The sequence below is a fragment of the Pelophylax lessonae genome, assembly GCF_965119305.1.
Source record: "Pelophylax lessonae genome assembly, chromosome: 3".
Classification (NCBI taxonomy): Eukaryota; Metazoa; Chordata; class Amphibia; order Anura; family Ranidae; genus Pelophylax; species Pelophylax lessonae.
In genome coordinates, this window is record NC_138770.1 from 23,803,843 (window position 1) to 23,819,999 (window position 16,157).

The following is a 16,157-nucleotide window of genomic DNA, read 5'->3' on the forward strand; positions in this document are numbered from 1 at the left end:
AGCTTTTGGATATTAAACCTGAGGAGAACACTTTAGCTGAGGGTTGTGAGTATAAAGTCATAATGGCCGAGTGTATAAATCCCTTGATTCCAAATTTTTCTAGAGTTTTAGAAATAAACTTCCAATGCATTCTATCAAAAGCTTTCTCTGCATCTAATGCTAAGAGAATCGCGGGAGTTTGACTATTTTCTATATGATTAATTAGATTTATCATTCGTCTAGTACCATCAGGGGCTTGTCTTCCTTTAACAAAACCTACTTGGTCTGGACTAATGAGATATGATGTTATATTATTTAGTCGGTTCGCTAATATTTTTGCATAGATTTTTATATCCGCGTTGAGTAAGGATATAGGTCTATAATTTATGGGTGTGGTTGGGTCTTTTCCTGGTTTGGGTAATAATTAGTGCTTCTAACATCTCTTTTGGGTATTTTCCAGATTTGGCTACTTGGTTAAATAATTTGGTCAGGTATGGAGATAAGATGTTGCTGAAGGCTTGATAATATTCTCCAGACAATCCATCAATCCCGGGGGTTTTATGTTTGGGTAATGATTTAATAACTGTGAGGGTTTCTGACTCTGATATTGGGGCATTGAGTGATTCCAGATCCTTGGGGTATATTTCAGGTAGGTTTATTGTTTTTAGGAAGTCAGATATCATTTCAGATGTGGGTTGATGGGTGTGTAGGTCCTCTTTAACATTATACAGGGATTCATAATACTCTGAGAAGGTATCAGCTATTTCCTGGGGGTTATAACTTACTTTACCTGATTTGGGATGAATTATTTTGCTAATTTTATTTTTAATTTGTCGTTGGCGTAGTTGGTTAGCCAATAGTTTGCTAGCTTTGTTACCTTGGGAGTAGTAGTTTGAATTCAGTCTTTTTAAGTATTTATCGTGAACTTCTATCAAAATTATTCTTAAATCTGTTCTGAGGTTATTGAGTTGTTGTTCTAGTTTTATATCATTAGGGGTATTTTTGTGTTTTTCTTCTAGTACCGAGATATCCTTTAATATTTTATTTATTGTGTCGTTTTTCTTTTTTTTTTCCCTAGCGGCTACTTGGATTAGTAGACCTCTAATATAGGCTTTATGAGAACACCATAAGGTGGTGTTTTCCACCGAGTCATTATCGTTAATTACAAAGAATTCTTTAAGTTTTTCTTTTAGCATGGACAAATGTTTTTCTTGGGAAAGGATATAAGCATTGTTTCTCCATACTCTGTTATTGGTACAGGGTTGTCCTATTTTGATTTCCATTGTTATAGGGGCATGATCAGACCAAGAGATATTGTGTATCTGAGCATTGATTATATTCTGCAATAATAATTTGTCTGTAATAAAATAGTCTATTCTGGAATAAGATTTGTGAACATGGGAGTAATATGTGTAATCCCTTTCGGTGGAATGAAGGCACCTCCAGGGATCATACATATCCTCATTAGAGAAAATACTGTTTAGGCCAATTCTTTTAGTGTGTCCTTGCTTGGAGGTGTCCATAAGGGGGTCCAATGGTGCATTAAGATCTCCACATATAATAAGGTTTCCTTTTTGTATTTTCCGTGCCTTCGATATTACTTTCTTTATGAACTGATGAGGGTTTTTGTTGGGGGCATAGATATTAACTATGGTATATTCTGTGTTTTCAATAGTTCCTACTGGTATGATGAATCTTCCTTGAGAGTCAGCTTTAATATTCAGAGGTTGAAAGGACACAGAGTCTTTTATTGCTAAGATAACTCCTTTCTTTTTCTTGGTGTTGTTGGAGACAAAGATATGCGGAAACTTGTGATGAGAGAATTTTGGTGCTTTGTTTGCTGCAAAGTGAGATTCTTGTATGCAGACAATGTCACTGTCATGTTTTAAAATGTCATTCCATAGAGCTTTACGCTTATACGGGCTGTTGAGACCTCTTGCATTAATTGACAAAAATGTAAGACCCATTAGATTGGTAAGGTTTTTTTGATGGAGACTAACATTAGTAGATGTTTTGAAGAGAAAAGTGATATATTGAGATCTTCATTGTTGGATCCTGTTCCATCCAGTAGGTGGCAGTGTTGTACCCTGTAATTTTCTGAAAGTAGTGTAGAACTAAAACCATAAACCATAGGTGTAGAAAGGTAAAAAGGGAGATGTAATTTAACTCCTGTGTACATTAGGACTGTACTGGTTATTGGGGTTAATGAAAAGTTAGAAACAAACTGAGAACAAGGAAAAAGAAAACTCCCCGACATGGGGTTCCCTGAGTTATTCGTTACCTGAGGGCGGATAATATCCTATTTTTCCTGTGTGTGACCATAAAAATATATGGTGAATGGGAAAGATTCTCCTTTATAGGTGAAATATTTTATTTGTTACTTGTTTGCCATTGCTGTGGGATTTTCTCAGGTGGACCTTTGCCAAGCGCATTCTCGTCATCTTTTGGTAATAAGCCCCACGATTTTAGAATTTTCAGGCCTTCTTCCATGTTGGTGATATTATACGTCATTCCATCTCGGTCTATCATAATTCTCGTAGGAAATCCCCACTTTGTAAATTATTTTATGATTCCTTAGAATTTTAGTAATCGTGTTTAAATTCTTGCGTGCCTGTATAGTTGCCTGTGAAAGATCTGAGTATAATATTATTCCTGCATAGGGATCTGGTAGAGGTGAGTTATGCCGTGCAAATTGCATCAACTGATCTTTTACTTGAAAAAAGTGGATTTTGGCAATAACATCCCTAGGCAGCCTTTGTGGTATATGTGCGGGTTTAGGTAACCGGTGTGCATGGTCTATCATCAGTTCCTGATGGGGAATCGTAGGTAGCAGTGTGGAAATCATTTCTTTTAGGAAGCTTTTCAGATCAGCAGGCTTTATGTTCTCAGGAATGCCTCGGAATTTTACATTATTCCTTCTTGATCTTTCTTCCAAATCTGCTACTTTTAGTTTAAGATTTTTAATCTCATCCTCCAGCTCGAAATGTGCATCAACTAGATCATTATGTGCATTGGTGAAATCGCACATTTTATTTTCTACATAGTCCACTCTCTCTCCAAGGTTGTCTATTTCTTTTTTAGATTGGTGCATAAAGCTCATCACATCATATTGTAGGGCTCCTCTTAATGACATTATTATGTCTTTAATTGTGGAATCTGATATAGGTTGGCCTGTGGTGGGTATTGCATTTAATTTTGCATCATATGGATTGTTACCACGTGTGAAATCATAGTCATGATCATGATCAATATCACTTACATTTCCATTGGAAGGAGTGATTTTCCTCTTCTGCTTTAGAGGGCTGCTGGTGTCATCTTGCATCTGCAGACTGCATTCATTTGGGGCATTCTGTGATCCTTCTCCTTCTTCAGCATTCATTTCTTGCTCTCTAGCATTGCCATGAGAGGGGGAGGAGTCAGCGCCATTTTGGTATTTTCCTGGAGTCCCGGCCGGGCTCCTAAAGTCCCCTAATTTGAGGGGAATTCCTCTTTCTTTCCTCTTCCCCATCCTTCCGCTAGATTGCTGCATCTTTTGGGTGTTTTTTCAATCCCTCAGGAGTGCTGAAAGTCGCTTTCCTTTACTGCAGGGAGCCCGTTATCAGAGAGCTCTATGCAGCAGCTTCCATCTGCCTTCACAGCCGGCCACGCCCCCCTCCACTGTGACCTCTTTTATCTCCAGCAGATGATGACATATACACATAATATCTGACAAAAGTAAGTACACCCCTCACATTTTTGTAAATATTTTATTCTATCTTTTCATGTGACAACACTGAAGAAATGACACTTTGCTACAATGTAAAGTAGTGAGTGTACAGCTTGTATAAGACTCCATTCACACTAGCGCGACTTGTCAGGCGACTTGGTTGCCTGACAAGTCGCGGTTGATCGCCCGCCATTGAATAGTACAGGACCCGTTCTAATAGGAGCGACACAAGTCGCTCCGACTTAGAAAAAGGGTCCTGTACTAATTTGGGGCGACCTGGAGGCGACTTGCATTGGCTTCAATTATATGAAGTCCGTGCAAGTCGCGCCGAGGTCGCGGTGCACGCTGTGCACCGCGACTTCACAGGTCGCCCCAGCAAGTCGTGTCGCCCCTGTCTGAACGGGGTATAACAGTGTAAATTTGCTGTCCCCTCAAAATAACTCAACACACAGCCATTAATGTCTAAACTGCCGGCAACAAAAGTCAGTACACCCCTAAGTGACAATGTCCAAATTGGGCCGAAAGTGTCAATATTTTGTGTGGCCGCCATTATTTTCCAACACTGCCTGAACCCTCTTGGGCATGGAGGTCACCAGAGCTTCACAGATTGTCACTGGAGTCCTCTTCCCCTCCTCCATGATGACATCACAGAGCTTGTGGATGTTAGAGACCTTGCGCTCCTCCCCCTTCTGTCTGAGGATTCCCCACAGATGCTCAATAGGGTTTAGGTCTGGAGACATGCTTGGCCAGTCCATCACCTTTACCCTCAGCTTCTTTATCAAGGCAGTGGTCATCTTGGAGGTGTTTGGGGTCGTTATGTTGGAATATTGCCATGCGGCCCAGTCTCTGAAGGGAGGGGATCATGCTCTGCTTCAGTATGTCACAGTACATGTTGGCATTCATGGTTCCCTCAATGATCTGTAGATCCCCAGTGCCGGCAGCACTCATGCAGCCCCAGACCATGACACTCCCACCATCATGCTTGACTGTAGGAAGACACACTTGTCTTTGTACTCCTCACCTGGTTGCCCCCACACACGCCTGACACCAAATAAGTTTATCTTGGTCTCATCAGAGCACAGGAGATGGTTCCAGTAATCCATGTCCTTATTCTGCTTGTCTTCAGCAAACTGTTTGCGGGCTTTCTTGTCCATCATCTTTAGAAGAGGCTTCCTTCTGGGATGACAGCCATGCAGACCAATTTGATGCAGTGTGCGGCATATGGTCTGAGCACTGACAGGCTGACCCCTCCCCTGCCCCTTCAACCTCTGCAGCAATGCTGGCAGCACTCATACGTCTATTTCCCAAAGACAACCTTTGGTAATGATGCTGAGCATGCCACTCAACTTCTTTGGTGGACCATGGGGAGGCCTGTTCTGAGTGGAACCTGTCCTGGTAAACCACTGTATGGTCTTGGCCACCGTGCTGCAGCTCAGTTTCAGGATCTTGGCAATCTTCTTGTAGCCTAGGCCATCTTTATGTAGAGCAACAATTCTTTTTTTCAGATCCTTATAGAGTTCTTTGCCATGAGGTGCCATGCTGAACTTCCAGTGACCAGTATGAGAGAGTGAGAGCGATAACACCAAATTTAACACACCTGCTCCCATTCACACCTGAGACCTTGTAACACTAACGAGTCACATGACACCGGGGAGGGAAAATGGCTGATTGGGCCCAATTTGGACATTTTAAGAGGGGTGTACTCACTTTTGTGAGATACTGTATAGTGTGGAAATGTAGAATAACCCCGTATATTACAATGAGTGAATTTATGGTCTGTACCACGAGGGGAGTTATTGGTGTCAGTAAATTGCGGTTCCAGACATTGTATGTGGGGGATGAAATGATAATTAAAGGTCGGGATTAGGGAAGATTTCTGTAAGATTTTACACGGGAATGATCAGCGCCCCCTCCAGAGACACTATGATGAGTCACACAATAGGAGTCTGAGAGGGACTGGATTTTGGGGGAATGCATAGTTGCCAACGCTCACAGATTTCCTGGGACATTCACAGGAAATTGACTGCTGTCCCAAGGAGAATCCCAAAAATGTATCAATGTCCCGGGCAGCAGCCAGCCTAGTAGAGACTCTGCATCGTAACCCCCCCCCCCCCCCCCAGTGCTGGGGTAACACACAGGTTAATATGAGAGCTTTCTCAGATCCTCCCCCTGCCTCATCCTCTCCACCGGATTTACCATGCAAGGAGGTCAGGTGGCGTTTGCCTCTCAATGATTGGGTGGGACTCAGAGAGGGGGTGTGGCTAGCCTCAGCAAGGTGAAGATGAATATGGCAGCCCGACCTGATGCCATCCAAGCAGCCAGAGGGGTATTTCTACCCTGCAGTTCAGTCCCTGGGGGAAAATCATGATAGCTCGGCTTTTTGTCTCTTTTTTTTTGTATGTAGTGAGGAAACTGCACTGACCGGTGTACTCACTGACATCCCTCCCCTCCCCCATACACAGAACATTGTATATATTCATGGCTGTGTGAGAAGCCTCTGCTGTCAGCTGTGTCCTTCGCTTCTGACCTTCTCTATCATGTCCGCAATCTCTGAACCCATCTCTGGTATCATGTCCGCAGTCTCTGAACCCATCTCTGGTATCATGTCTGCAGTCTCTGACAATCTCTTGTATCATGTCTGCAGTCTCTGACCATCTCTTGTATCATGTCCGCAATCTCTGAACCCATCTCTGGTATCATGTCTGCAGTCTCTGAACCCATCTCTGGTATCATGTCTGCAGTCTCTGACAATCTCTTGTATCATGTCTGCAGTCTCTGACCATCTCTTGTATCATGTCCGCAGTCTCTGATCATCTCCTGTATCATGTCCGCAGTCTCTGACAATCTCTTGTATCATGTCTGCAGTCTCTGACCATCTCTTGTATCATGTCCGCAGTCTCTGATCATCTCCTGTATCATGTCCGCAGTCTCTGACCATCTCTTGTATCATGTCTGCAGTCTCTGATCATCTCTTGTATCATGTCTGCAGTCTCTGACCATCTCTTGTATCATGTCCGCACAGTCTCTGACCATCTCTTGTATCATAGCCGCACAGTCTCTGACCATCTCTTGTATCATAGCCGCACAGTCTCTGACCATCTCTTGTATCATGTCCGCACAGTCTCTGACCATCTCTTGTATCATGTCTGCAGTCTCTGACCATCTCTTGTATCATGTCTGCAGTCTCTGATAATCTCTTGTCTCATGTCCGCACAGTCTCTGACCATCTCTTGTATCATGTCCGCAGTCTCTGATCATCTCCTGTATCATGTCCGCAGTCTCTGACCATCTCTTGTATCACGTCTGCAGTCTCTGATCATCTCTTGTATCATGTCTGCAGTCTCTGACCATCTCTTGTCTCATGTCCGCACAGTCTCTGACCATCTCTTGTATCATGTCCTCAGTCTCTGACCATCTCTTGTATGATGTCTGCAATCTCTGAACCCATCTCTTGTCTCATGTCCGCACTGTCTCTGACCATCTCTTGTATCATGTCCTCAGTCTCTGACCATCTCTTGTATGATGTCCGCACAGTCTCTGACGATCTCTTGTATGATGTCTGCAATCTCTGAACCCATCTCTTGTATCATGTCCGCACAGTCTCTGACCATCTCTTGTATCATGTCTGCAGTCTCTGATAATCTCTTGTCTCATGTCCGCACAGTCTCTGACCATCTCTTGTATCATGTCCTCAGTCTCTGAACCCATCTCTTGTATCATGTCCGCACAGTCTCTGACCATCTCTTGTATCATGTCCACACAGTCTCTGAGCATCTCTTGTATCATGTCCTCAGTCTCTGACCATCTATTGTATCATGTCCGCACAGTCTCTGACCATCTCCTGTATCATGTCCTCAGTCTCTGACCATCTCTTGTATCATGTCCGCACAGTCTCTGACCATCTCTTGTATCATGTCCGCACAGTCTCTGACCATCTCCTGTATCATGTCCGCACAGTCTCTGACCATCTCCTGTATCATGTCTGCAATCTCTGACCATCTATTGTATTTGTTTGATGGGATCTGCCTGGGGGGATGGTATTTGGAGTATCTTTATCTGCTGATTGTTAAACGTTCTGCCATACACATATTGCTATTGTGGTGTAGGATCTGTGCCTGCTCTCCCTCCATCCCTCTTTCTTTCCTTCTCTCTCCTTCCCTCCCTATCTCTCTCTTTTTCTTTCTTTCTTCTCCCTTCATCCCTCTTTCACCTCAGACTCTATTTAACCACACCCCCTTTAGGGTAGGATGTTTTTTAGGACCCCTTTGCCTGCCAATAGCCCTCCTGGACAAAGATTTGTGTTTTCCAATCCAAACACGTCAGATGTCACCAGGTTAGGAGAGCGCCCTCTCTGGTTACATCTAAGCCGTATCCGGGCCCGCCATCCACCGGAGTATCTGTGACCGAGACCCTGGCAGTGGATTAGAGCTTCTGCTCTTTATGCCAATATTCCCCATTTCCTGCTATATAGGGGTATATTGCTTCACAGGCACCACAAACTCTGAGGGACTACAGAGCCCAGCACACCTATTCATCTACAGCCGGGGGTCTTCTGAGTAAGTGCTGCCAGATTACCCCAGGAGTTGTCTGACACTTTGTTATCAGAAAGTTTTATTGGAATTATCGTGTTGTGGGTTCAGATATTTTATCCATAGTGCAAGCGCTGTCCCAACATTTATTATTTGTAGAATAACCCCTTCAGGGTCAGAGCATTTACCCTGTTGCAAGTATGACCTTTGTGACCTGATAGTTTCACCACTGTCTCACCTCCACCGATCTCCCACAAAGGCCTCACCTCCACCAATCTCCCACACAGGGCTCACCTCCACCGATCTCCCACACACACAGGGCTCCCCTCCACCGATCTCCCACACACACAGGGCTCCCCTCCACCGATCTCCCACACACACAGGGCTCACCTCCACCGATCTCCCACACACAGGGCTCACCTCCACCGATCTCCCACACACAGGGTTCACCTCCACGGATCTCACACACAGGGCTCACCGCCACCGATCTCCCACACAGGGCACCCCTCCACCGATCTCCCAAACAGGGCTCACCTCCACCGATCTCCCACACACACAGGGCTCACCTCCACCGATCTCCCACACACACAGGGCTCACCTCCACCGATCTCCCCCACACAGGGCTCACCTCCACCAATCTCCCACACAGGGCTCACCTCCACCGATCTCCCACACAGGGCTCACCTCCACCGATCTCCCAAAAACAGGGCTCACCTCCACCGATCTCCCACACACAGGGCTCACCTCCACCGATCTCACACATAGGGCTCACCTCCACCGATCTCCCTCACAGGGCTCACCTCCACCGATCTCCCACACACACAGGGCTCACCTCCACCGATCTCACGCACACAGGGCTCACCTCCACCGATCTCCCACACAGGGCTCACCTCCACCGATCTCCCACACAGGGCTCACCTCCACCGATCTCACACATAGGGCTCACCTCCACCGATCTCCCTCACAGGGCTCACCTCCACCGATCTCCCACACACACAGGGCTCACCTCCACCGATCTCACACACACAGGGCTCACCTCCACCGATCTCCCACACAGGGCTCACCTCCACCGATCTCCCACATAGGGCTCACCTCCACCGATCTCACACACAGGGCTCCCCTCCACCGATCTCCCACACACACAGGGCTCCCCTCCACCGATCTCCCACACACACAGGGCTCACCTCCACCGATCTCCCACACACACAGGGCTCCCTTCCACCGATCTCCCACACAGGGCTCCCCTCCACCGATCTCCCACACACACAGGGCTCACCTCCACCGATCTCCCACACACACAGGGCTCCCCTCCACCGATCTCCCACACACAGGGCTCACCTCCACCGATCTCCCACACACAGGGCTCACCTCCACCGATCTCCCACACAGGGCTCACCTCCACCGATCTCCCAAAAACAGGGCTCACCTCCACCGATCTCCCACACACAGGGCTCACCTCCACTGATCTCCCACACACAGGGTTCACCTCCACCGATCTCCCACACAGGGCTCACCGCCACCGATCTCCCACACAGGGCTCACCTCCACCGATCTCCCACACACAGGGATCACCTCCACCGATCTCACACACACAGGGCTCACCCCCACCGATCTCCCACACACAGGGCTCACCTCCACCGATCTCACACCCAGGGCTCACCGCCACCGATCTCACACCCTGGGCTCACCTCCACCAATCTCCCACACACAGGGCTCACCTCCACCGATCTCTCACACAGGGCTCACCTCCACCGATCTCTCACACATACACAGGGCTCACCTTCACCGATCTCCCACACACACAGGGCTCACCTCCACCGATCTCGCACACACAGAGCTCATTTCCACCGATCTCTCACACACACAGAGCTCACCTCCACTGATCTCTCACACACACAGGGCTCACCTTCACCGATCTCCCACACACACAGGGCTCACCTCCACCGATCTCGCACACACAGAGCTCATTTCCACTGATCTCTCACACACACAGAGCTCACCTCCACTGATCTCCCACACACACAGGGCTCACCTCCACTGATCTCTCACACACACAGGGCTCACCTCCACCGATCTCGCACACACAGGGATCACCTCCACCGATCTCGCACACAGGGCTCACCTCCACCGATCTCCCACACACAGGGCTCACCTCCACCGATCTCACACCCAGGGCTCACCGCCACCGATCTCACACCTTGGGCTCACCTCCACCAATCTCCCACACACAGGGCTCACCTCCACCAATCTCTCACACACACAGGGTTCACCTTCACCGATCTCGCACACACACAGGGCTCACCTCCACCGATCTCAGACACAGAGGGCTCACCTCCACCGATCTCCCACACACAGAGCTCATTTCCACCGATCTCTCACACACACAGAGCTCACCTCCACTGATCTCTCACACACACAGGGCTCACCTCCACTGATCTCTCACACACACAGGGCTCACCTCCACCGATCTCGCACACACAGGGATCACCTCCACCGATCTCACACACAGAGGGCTCACCTCCACCGATCTCCCACACACAGGGCTCACCTCCACCGATCTCCCACACACAGGGCTCACCTCCACCGATCTCACACACACAGGGCTCACCTCCACCGATCTCGCACACACAGAGCTCATTTCCACCGATCTCTCACACACACAGAGCTCACCTCCACTGATCTCTCACACACACAGGGCTCACCTCCACTGATCTCTCACACACACAGGGCTCACCTCCACCGATCTCGCACACAGGGCTCACCTCCACCGATCTCACACACACAGGGATCACCTCCACCGATCTCCCACACACAGGGCTCACCTCCACCGATCTCACACCCAGGGCTCACCGCCACCGATCTCCCACACACAGGGCTCCCCTCCACCGATCTCCCACACACACAGGGCTCACCTCCACTGATCTCTCACACACACACAGGGCTCACCTCCACCGATCTCACACCCTGGGCTCACCTCCACCAATCTCCCACACACAGGGCTCACCTCCACCGATCTCGCACACACAGGGATCACCTCCACCGATCTCCCACACACAGGGCTCACCTCCACCGATCTCACACACACAGGGCTCACCTCCACCGATCTCACACCCAGGGCTCACCGCCACCAATCTCACACCCTGGGCTCACCTCCACCAATCTCCCACACACAGGGTTCACCTCCACCGATCTCTCACACACACAGGGCTCACCTTCACCGATCTCACACACACAGGGCTTACCTCCACCGATCTCAGACACAGAGGGCTCATCTCCACCGATCTCCCACACACAGGGCTCACCTCCACCGATCTCCCACACACACAGGGCTCACCTCCACCGATCTCACACACACACACAGGGCTCACCTCCACCGATCTCACACACACACAGGGCTCACCTCCACCGATCTCACACACACAGGGCTCACCTCCACTGATCTCCCACACAGGGCTCACCTCCAAAAACTAAACAGCCCAAACCGAATGTTTTCCCATGGGGCAATAGTTCTTTAATGTACAACATACTATTATTGTGTGACCAATACCATCCAAATAATTCTTACTTTCATTTCCCAAAGTTATCCGTCTACAAGGAGACCTGTATAGATCAAATGAGGATGGAGGAGGACCGGAGTCACATGACTGAGAATATACTAAACCTCACCCTGGAGATCATCTACCTGCTGACCGGAGAGGTGAGGAGGATTCTGGGAGGTCACATGACATCACTCTTATCTCTATTAATAAAACACAGACCTGACCAGAGAGGTGAGGAGGATTCTGGGAGGTCACATGACATCACTCGTATCTCTATTAATAAAACACAGACCTGACCGAAGAGGTGAGGAGGATACTGGGATTCTAACATGATATTCCTATTGCTTCCTCAATACAGAGATTTCCTCTTCTGAAGTCAGGTGATCATATGACCATCACAGTGCCTCCATGTGACTCCCAAAAACCTGAGAGACACAACATGCAGAAGATTCTAGAAGTCACCAAGAAGATGATGGAGCTGCTGACAGGAGAGGTGAGCGGTGCTGGGAATTCTGGGACATTATCCAGTAACAGACAAGGGATGTGTCTGGATGGTGACTGTATCATTGTGTGTGTCAGGTTCCTATAAGGTGTCAGGATGTCACTGTCTATTTCTCCATGGAGGAGTGGGAGTATTTAGAAGGACACAAGGATCTCTACAAGGACGTCATGATGGAGAATCAGCCGCCCCTCACATCACCGGGTAAGAGGAGACTTTATTGTAAAGGAGAGAGCAGTACGGAGGGTCCACCTAGATCCCCCATCATCTGATAAACACATAGAAACAATGTATTCAGTCAGTGTGTGTGTTTCCTACAGATGGATCCAGTAATGCGAACCCAGCAGAGAGATGTCCCCGTCCTCTGTATTCCCGGGATTCCACACAGGAAGGTCACACCATCCCTCACCATCATCAGGTAGAGGATTGACTTTATTGTCAGTTCTGATTTATACACAGCTTTTTTTTTTTTCAATGAATGTTTTATTATATATTCAGAGTGGAATCCTCGGGGATTATAATATTGTTGTTATAGAAGAGTATAAAGAGGAGGATGAGGAGTATGGAGTGATGGAGGAGTTTTCAGAAGGACACAAGGATATGATGGAGCCACCTAATACCAGGAACCCACCAGAGAGATGTCCCCGTCCTCTGTATTCCCGGGATTCCACACAGGAAGGTCACACCATCCCTCACTGTTACAAGGTTGGTGGGACGGAGCATCCAGAACATGGACTTGTGTAGAAAATGTGTGGATTTTTTATGTGAAGTCGCAATAATAAAGCTTATATTTTACAGATTATATTCTCTCTCATTTTCTTGGTTTAGAGTGGAGATCCAATTGATATAGAATTTGAGGTTAAAGCAGAAGAAGAAGAGACGTATGTGAGGGATGATCAGCAGTCTATGGAGGAGGATGGAATAACGGGGACATTTATAGAGGAGGACACTCCTACAGAGATCAGCACAGGTGGGTCATTAACACTAAATACATTCCTCCACCCATACTGCTCACTGATTGGTCCAGAGTATGACGGAGACTGGGTGATATCAGCCTGTAATCCCCTGGTCACTTTCCTGAACTCTGTTTCCCGTCCTGTATTCCTGTATTTCTCTCGGATAATCTTCCTTCTCTGTGCTGCAGACACAATTTATGTCTCTAGACTGGATTTATGGAGATTCTGGGGTTCAGCTGGCAGCAAAATCTTGGCTTTCCCTATAGGTGTTACCAGACCTAGGCACCTGGGGTATGTGCTTTGAGTTTTCCTCATGCTCGGGTCTAGTAAGATCTCTGACAGAACAATCCTCCCAGGGTTACTTGTTCTGTTATTTGCTGGCTGTGCCGGGTGGAGGGATATGTCTGTATAGTCTCACATCCAAATCACTGAGAGCAGTCTCAGGAGATGGGAGGCAGTGGTGTGGGACCTCTGCAACTTGTCTCATGTAAACATTGAAGCTTCTACTGAATACCAATATTATGAGTCCTGACCCCTGCACTATATACTCTATGTTGTACATTACGTACTCCTGACCCCTGCACTATATACTCTGTTGTACATTATACACTCCCGACCCCTGCACTATATACTCTATGCTGTACATTACATACTCCTGATCCCTGCGCTATATACTCTATGTTGTACATTATATACTCCTAACCCCTGCACTATATACTCTATGTTGTACATTACTTACTCCTGATCCATGCACTATATACTCTATGTTGTACATTACATACTCCTGACTTCTGCTCTCTCCCCTCTACCCACTGCTATATATACACATAATATGGATTCTCTTTTGTTACTCCCATTTCCTACCAGCTGGACATTTTATATCTGATGATCTGATTGGAGGACAGACTTTTACATGTTGATAATAATGTGATAACATCCTCCAACTTTGGAACCTTAAACAGAAAGTGATGAGGGAGGAGTCAGTAACCCAATGGTGGTCTTCAGGATCAGTCCAGTCTTCATCTTGGTTGTTCTCCCCCCATCCTCACTCTCTGACCTCTGGTGGGACTCAGCCCCGCTGTTATTCATGACTAAATCATGGACTAAATAAGGAAGTGCAGGACTTCTTGTGTTGGGAAGATGGCAATGAGTGATAGAGGGGGAGGGGACACTCGTCCTATAAACCCCTCATCACTGTCACTCCCATAAAAGACAGTTCTCGTTGTTTCCTCACTCTCTGACTAAGGTCCATGAATAAAGAAATGAACTGGTAGGAGATCAGAGGACCCATTTACTAGTTACCTTGAGGGGGGAATTGTAAGATCCTCAGAGAGAAAGCTGCCTGATGTGGGCGGAGTCCTGGCTTAGGGGAACCAATCTGCTGATGTCTAGTAATAATCTTTGTATTTCTTTTTTAGTAGATGATCGGGAGATGAGGAAAACCTCAGAGGATTCTCTCACTTTGTCTCCACACTGTAAAGTAGAAGATGAGGACATCACACAGTATAGTCCAGGAGAAAACCCGGCTACCTCAAATGTCCATCCGGCACCACACAGTGTAGATGGACCATCGTATTCCTCTTATCCTGAGGAACCTCAGACTGTGAGGGACAGTGCCAGATCATCGTATTCCTCTTATCCTGAGGAACCTCAGACTGTGAGGGACAGTGCCGGACCATCATATTCCTCTTATCCCGAGGAACCTCAGACTGTGAGGGACAGTGCGGGACCATCGTATTCCTCTTATCCTGAGGAACCTCAGACTGTGAGGGACGGTGCCGGATCATCGTATTCCTCTTATCCTGAGGAACCTCAGACTGTGAGGGACAGTGCCAGATCATCGTATTCCTCTTATCCTGAGGAACCTCAGACTGTGAGGGACGGTGCCGGATCATCGTATTCCTCTTATCCTGAGGAACCTCAGACTGTGAGGGACAGTGCCAGATCATCGTATTCCTCTTATCCTGAGGAACCTCAGACTGTGAGGGACGGTGCCGGACCATTGTATTCCTCTTATCCTGAGGAACCTCAGACTGTGAGGGACGGTGCCGGACCATCGTATTCCTCTTATCCTGAGGAACCTCAGACTGTGAGGGACAGTGCCGGACCATCGTATTCCTCTTATCCTGAGGAACCTCAGACTGTGAGGGATGGTGCCAGACCATCGTATTCCTCTTATCCTGAGGAACCTCAGACCGTGAGGGACGGTGCCGTCCTTCCAACAGATAAGAGCTTTTCCTGTGCTGAGTGCGGGAAGTGTTTCCGTTTTAAATGCAGTCTTAATGTGCATAAAATAACTCACACAGGAGAGAAGCCACATTCTTGCCCTGAGTGCGGGAAATGTTTTTCACAAAAGTCTGATCTTTTCAAACATCAGAAGACTCACACAGGAGAGAAGCCGTATTCCTGTTCTGAGTGTGGGAAATGTTTTAGAAGAAAATCAGAAGTTGCCGACCATGAGAGGTGTCACACAGGGGAGAAGCCGTATCCCTGTGATGAGTGCGGGAAGTGGTTCCGTGTTCGCTCCACACTTAGGGTGCATAAAAGATCTCACACAGGTGAGAAGCCACATTCCTGTCCTGAGTGTGGGAAATGTTTTTCACAGAAGGCCAATCTTGAAAAGCATCAGAGATTTCACACAGGGGAGAAGCCATTTTCCTGTCCTGTGTGCGGGAAGTGTTTTTCGGAAAAGTCCAGACGTAATATTCATCAGAGATTGCACACAGGTTAGAAGTTGCATTCCGGTCCTAGGTGTGGGAAAGGTTTTTTTTTATGAAAATCAGAACTTATCACACATCAGATGTGTCACACAGGGAAAAAGTCATACTCCTTTTTCAAGTGCGGAAAATGTTTTGTACTAAAAACTGTACTTCTTACACATTAAAGTCTCACAAGGGGGGGAAAACTGTATGTCTGTCCTGAGTGCAGGAAAATTTTCTAGTCAAAATC

The 16,157-nt window shown here is 47.4% G+C and overlaps 1 protein-coding gene across 1 annotated transcript; it reads left to right on the top strand.

The window, feature by feature from the left end:
* Positions 1 to 11,803: 11,803 nt before the first annotated feature.
* LOC309550249 (gastrula zinc finger protein XlCGF66.1-like) lies at positions 11,804 to 15,939 on the top strand (the record flags this gene model as incomplete). The annotated part of the gene is made up of 5 exons (XM_082250659.1): positions 11,804 to 11,911; positions 12,112 to 12,246; positions 12,333 to 12,489; positions 12,573 to 12,618; positions 15,309 to 15,939. The coding sequence occupies exons 1-5, from the start codon at positions 11,834 to 11,836 to the stop codon at positions 15,937 to 15,939; spliced, it is 1,047 nt and encodes a 348-aa protein (XP_082106785.1). The 5' UTR covers positions 11,804 to 11,833.
* Positions 15,940 to 16,157: the final 218 nt, after the last annotated feature.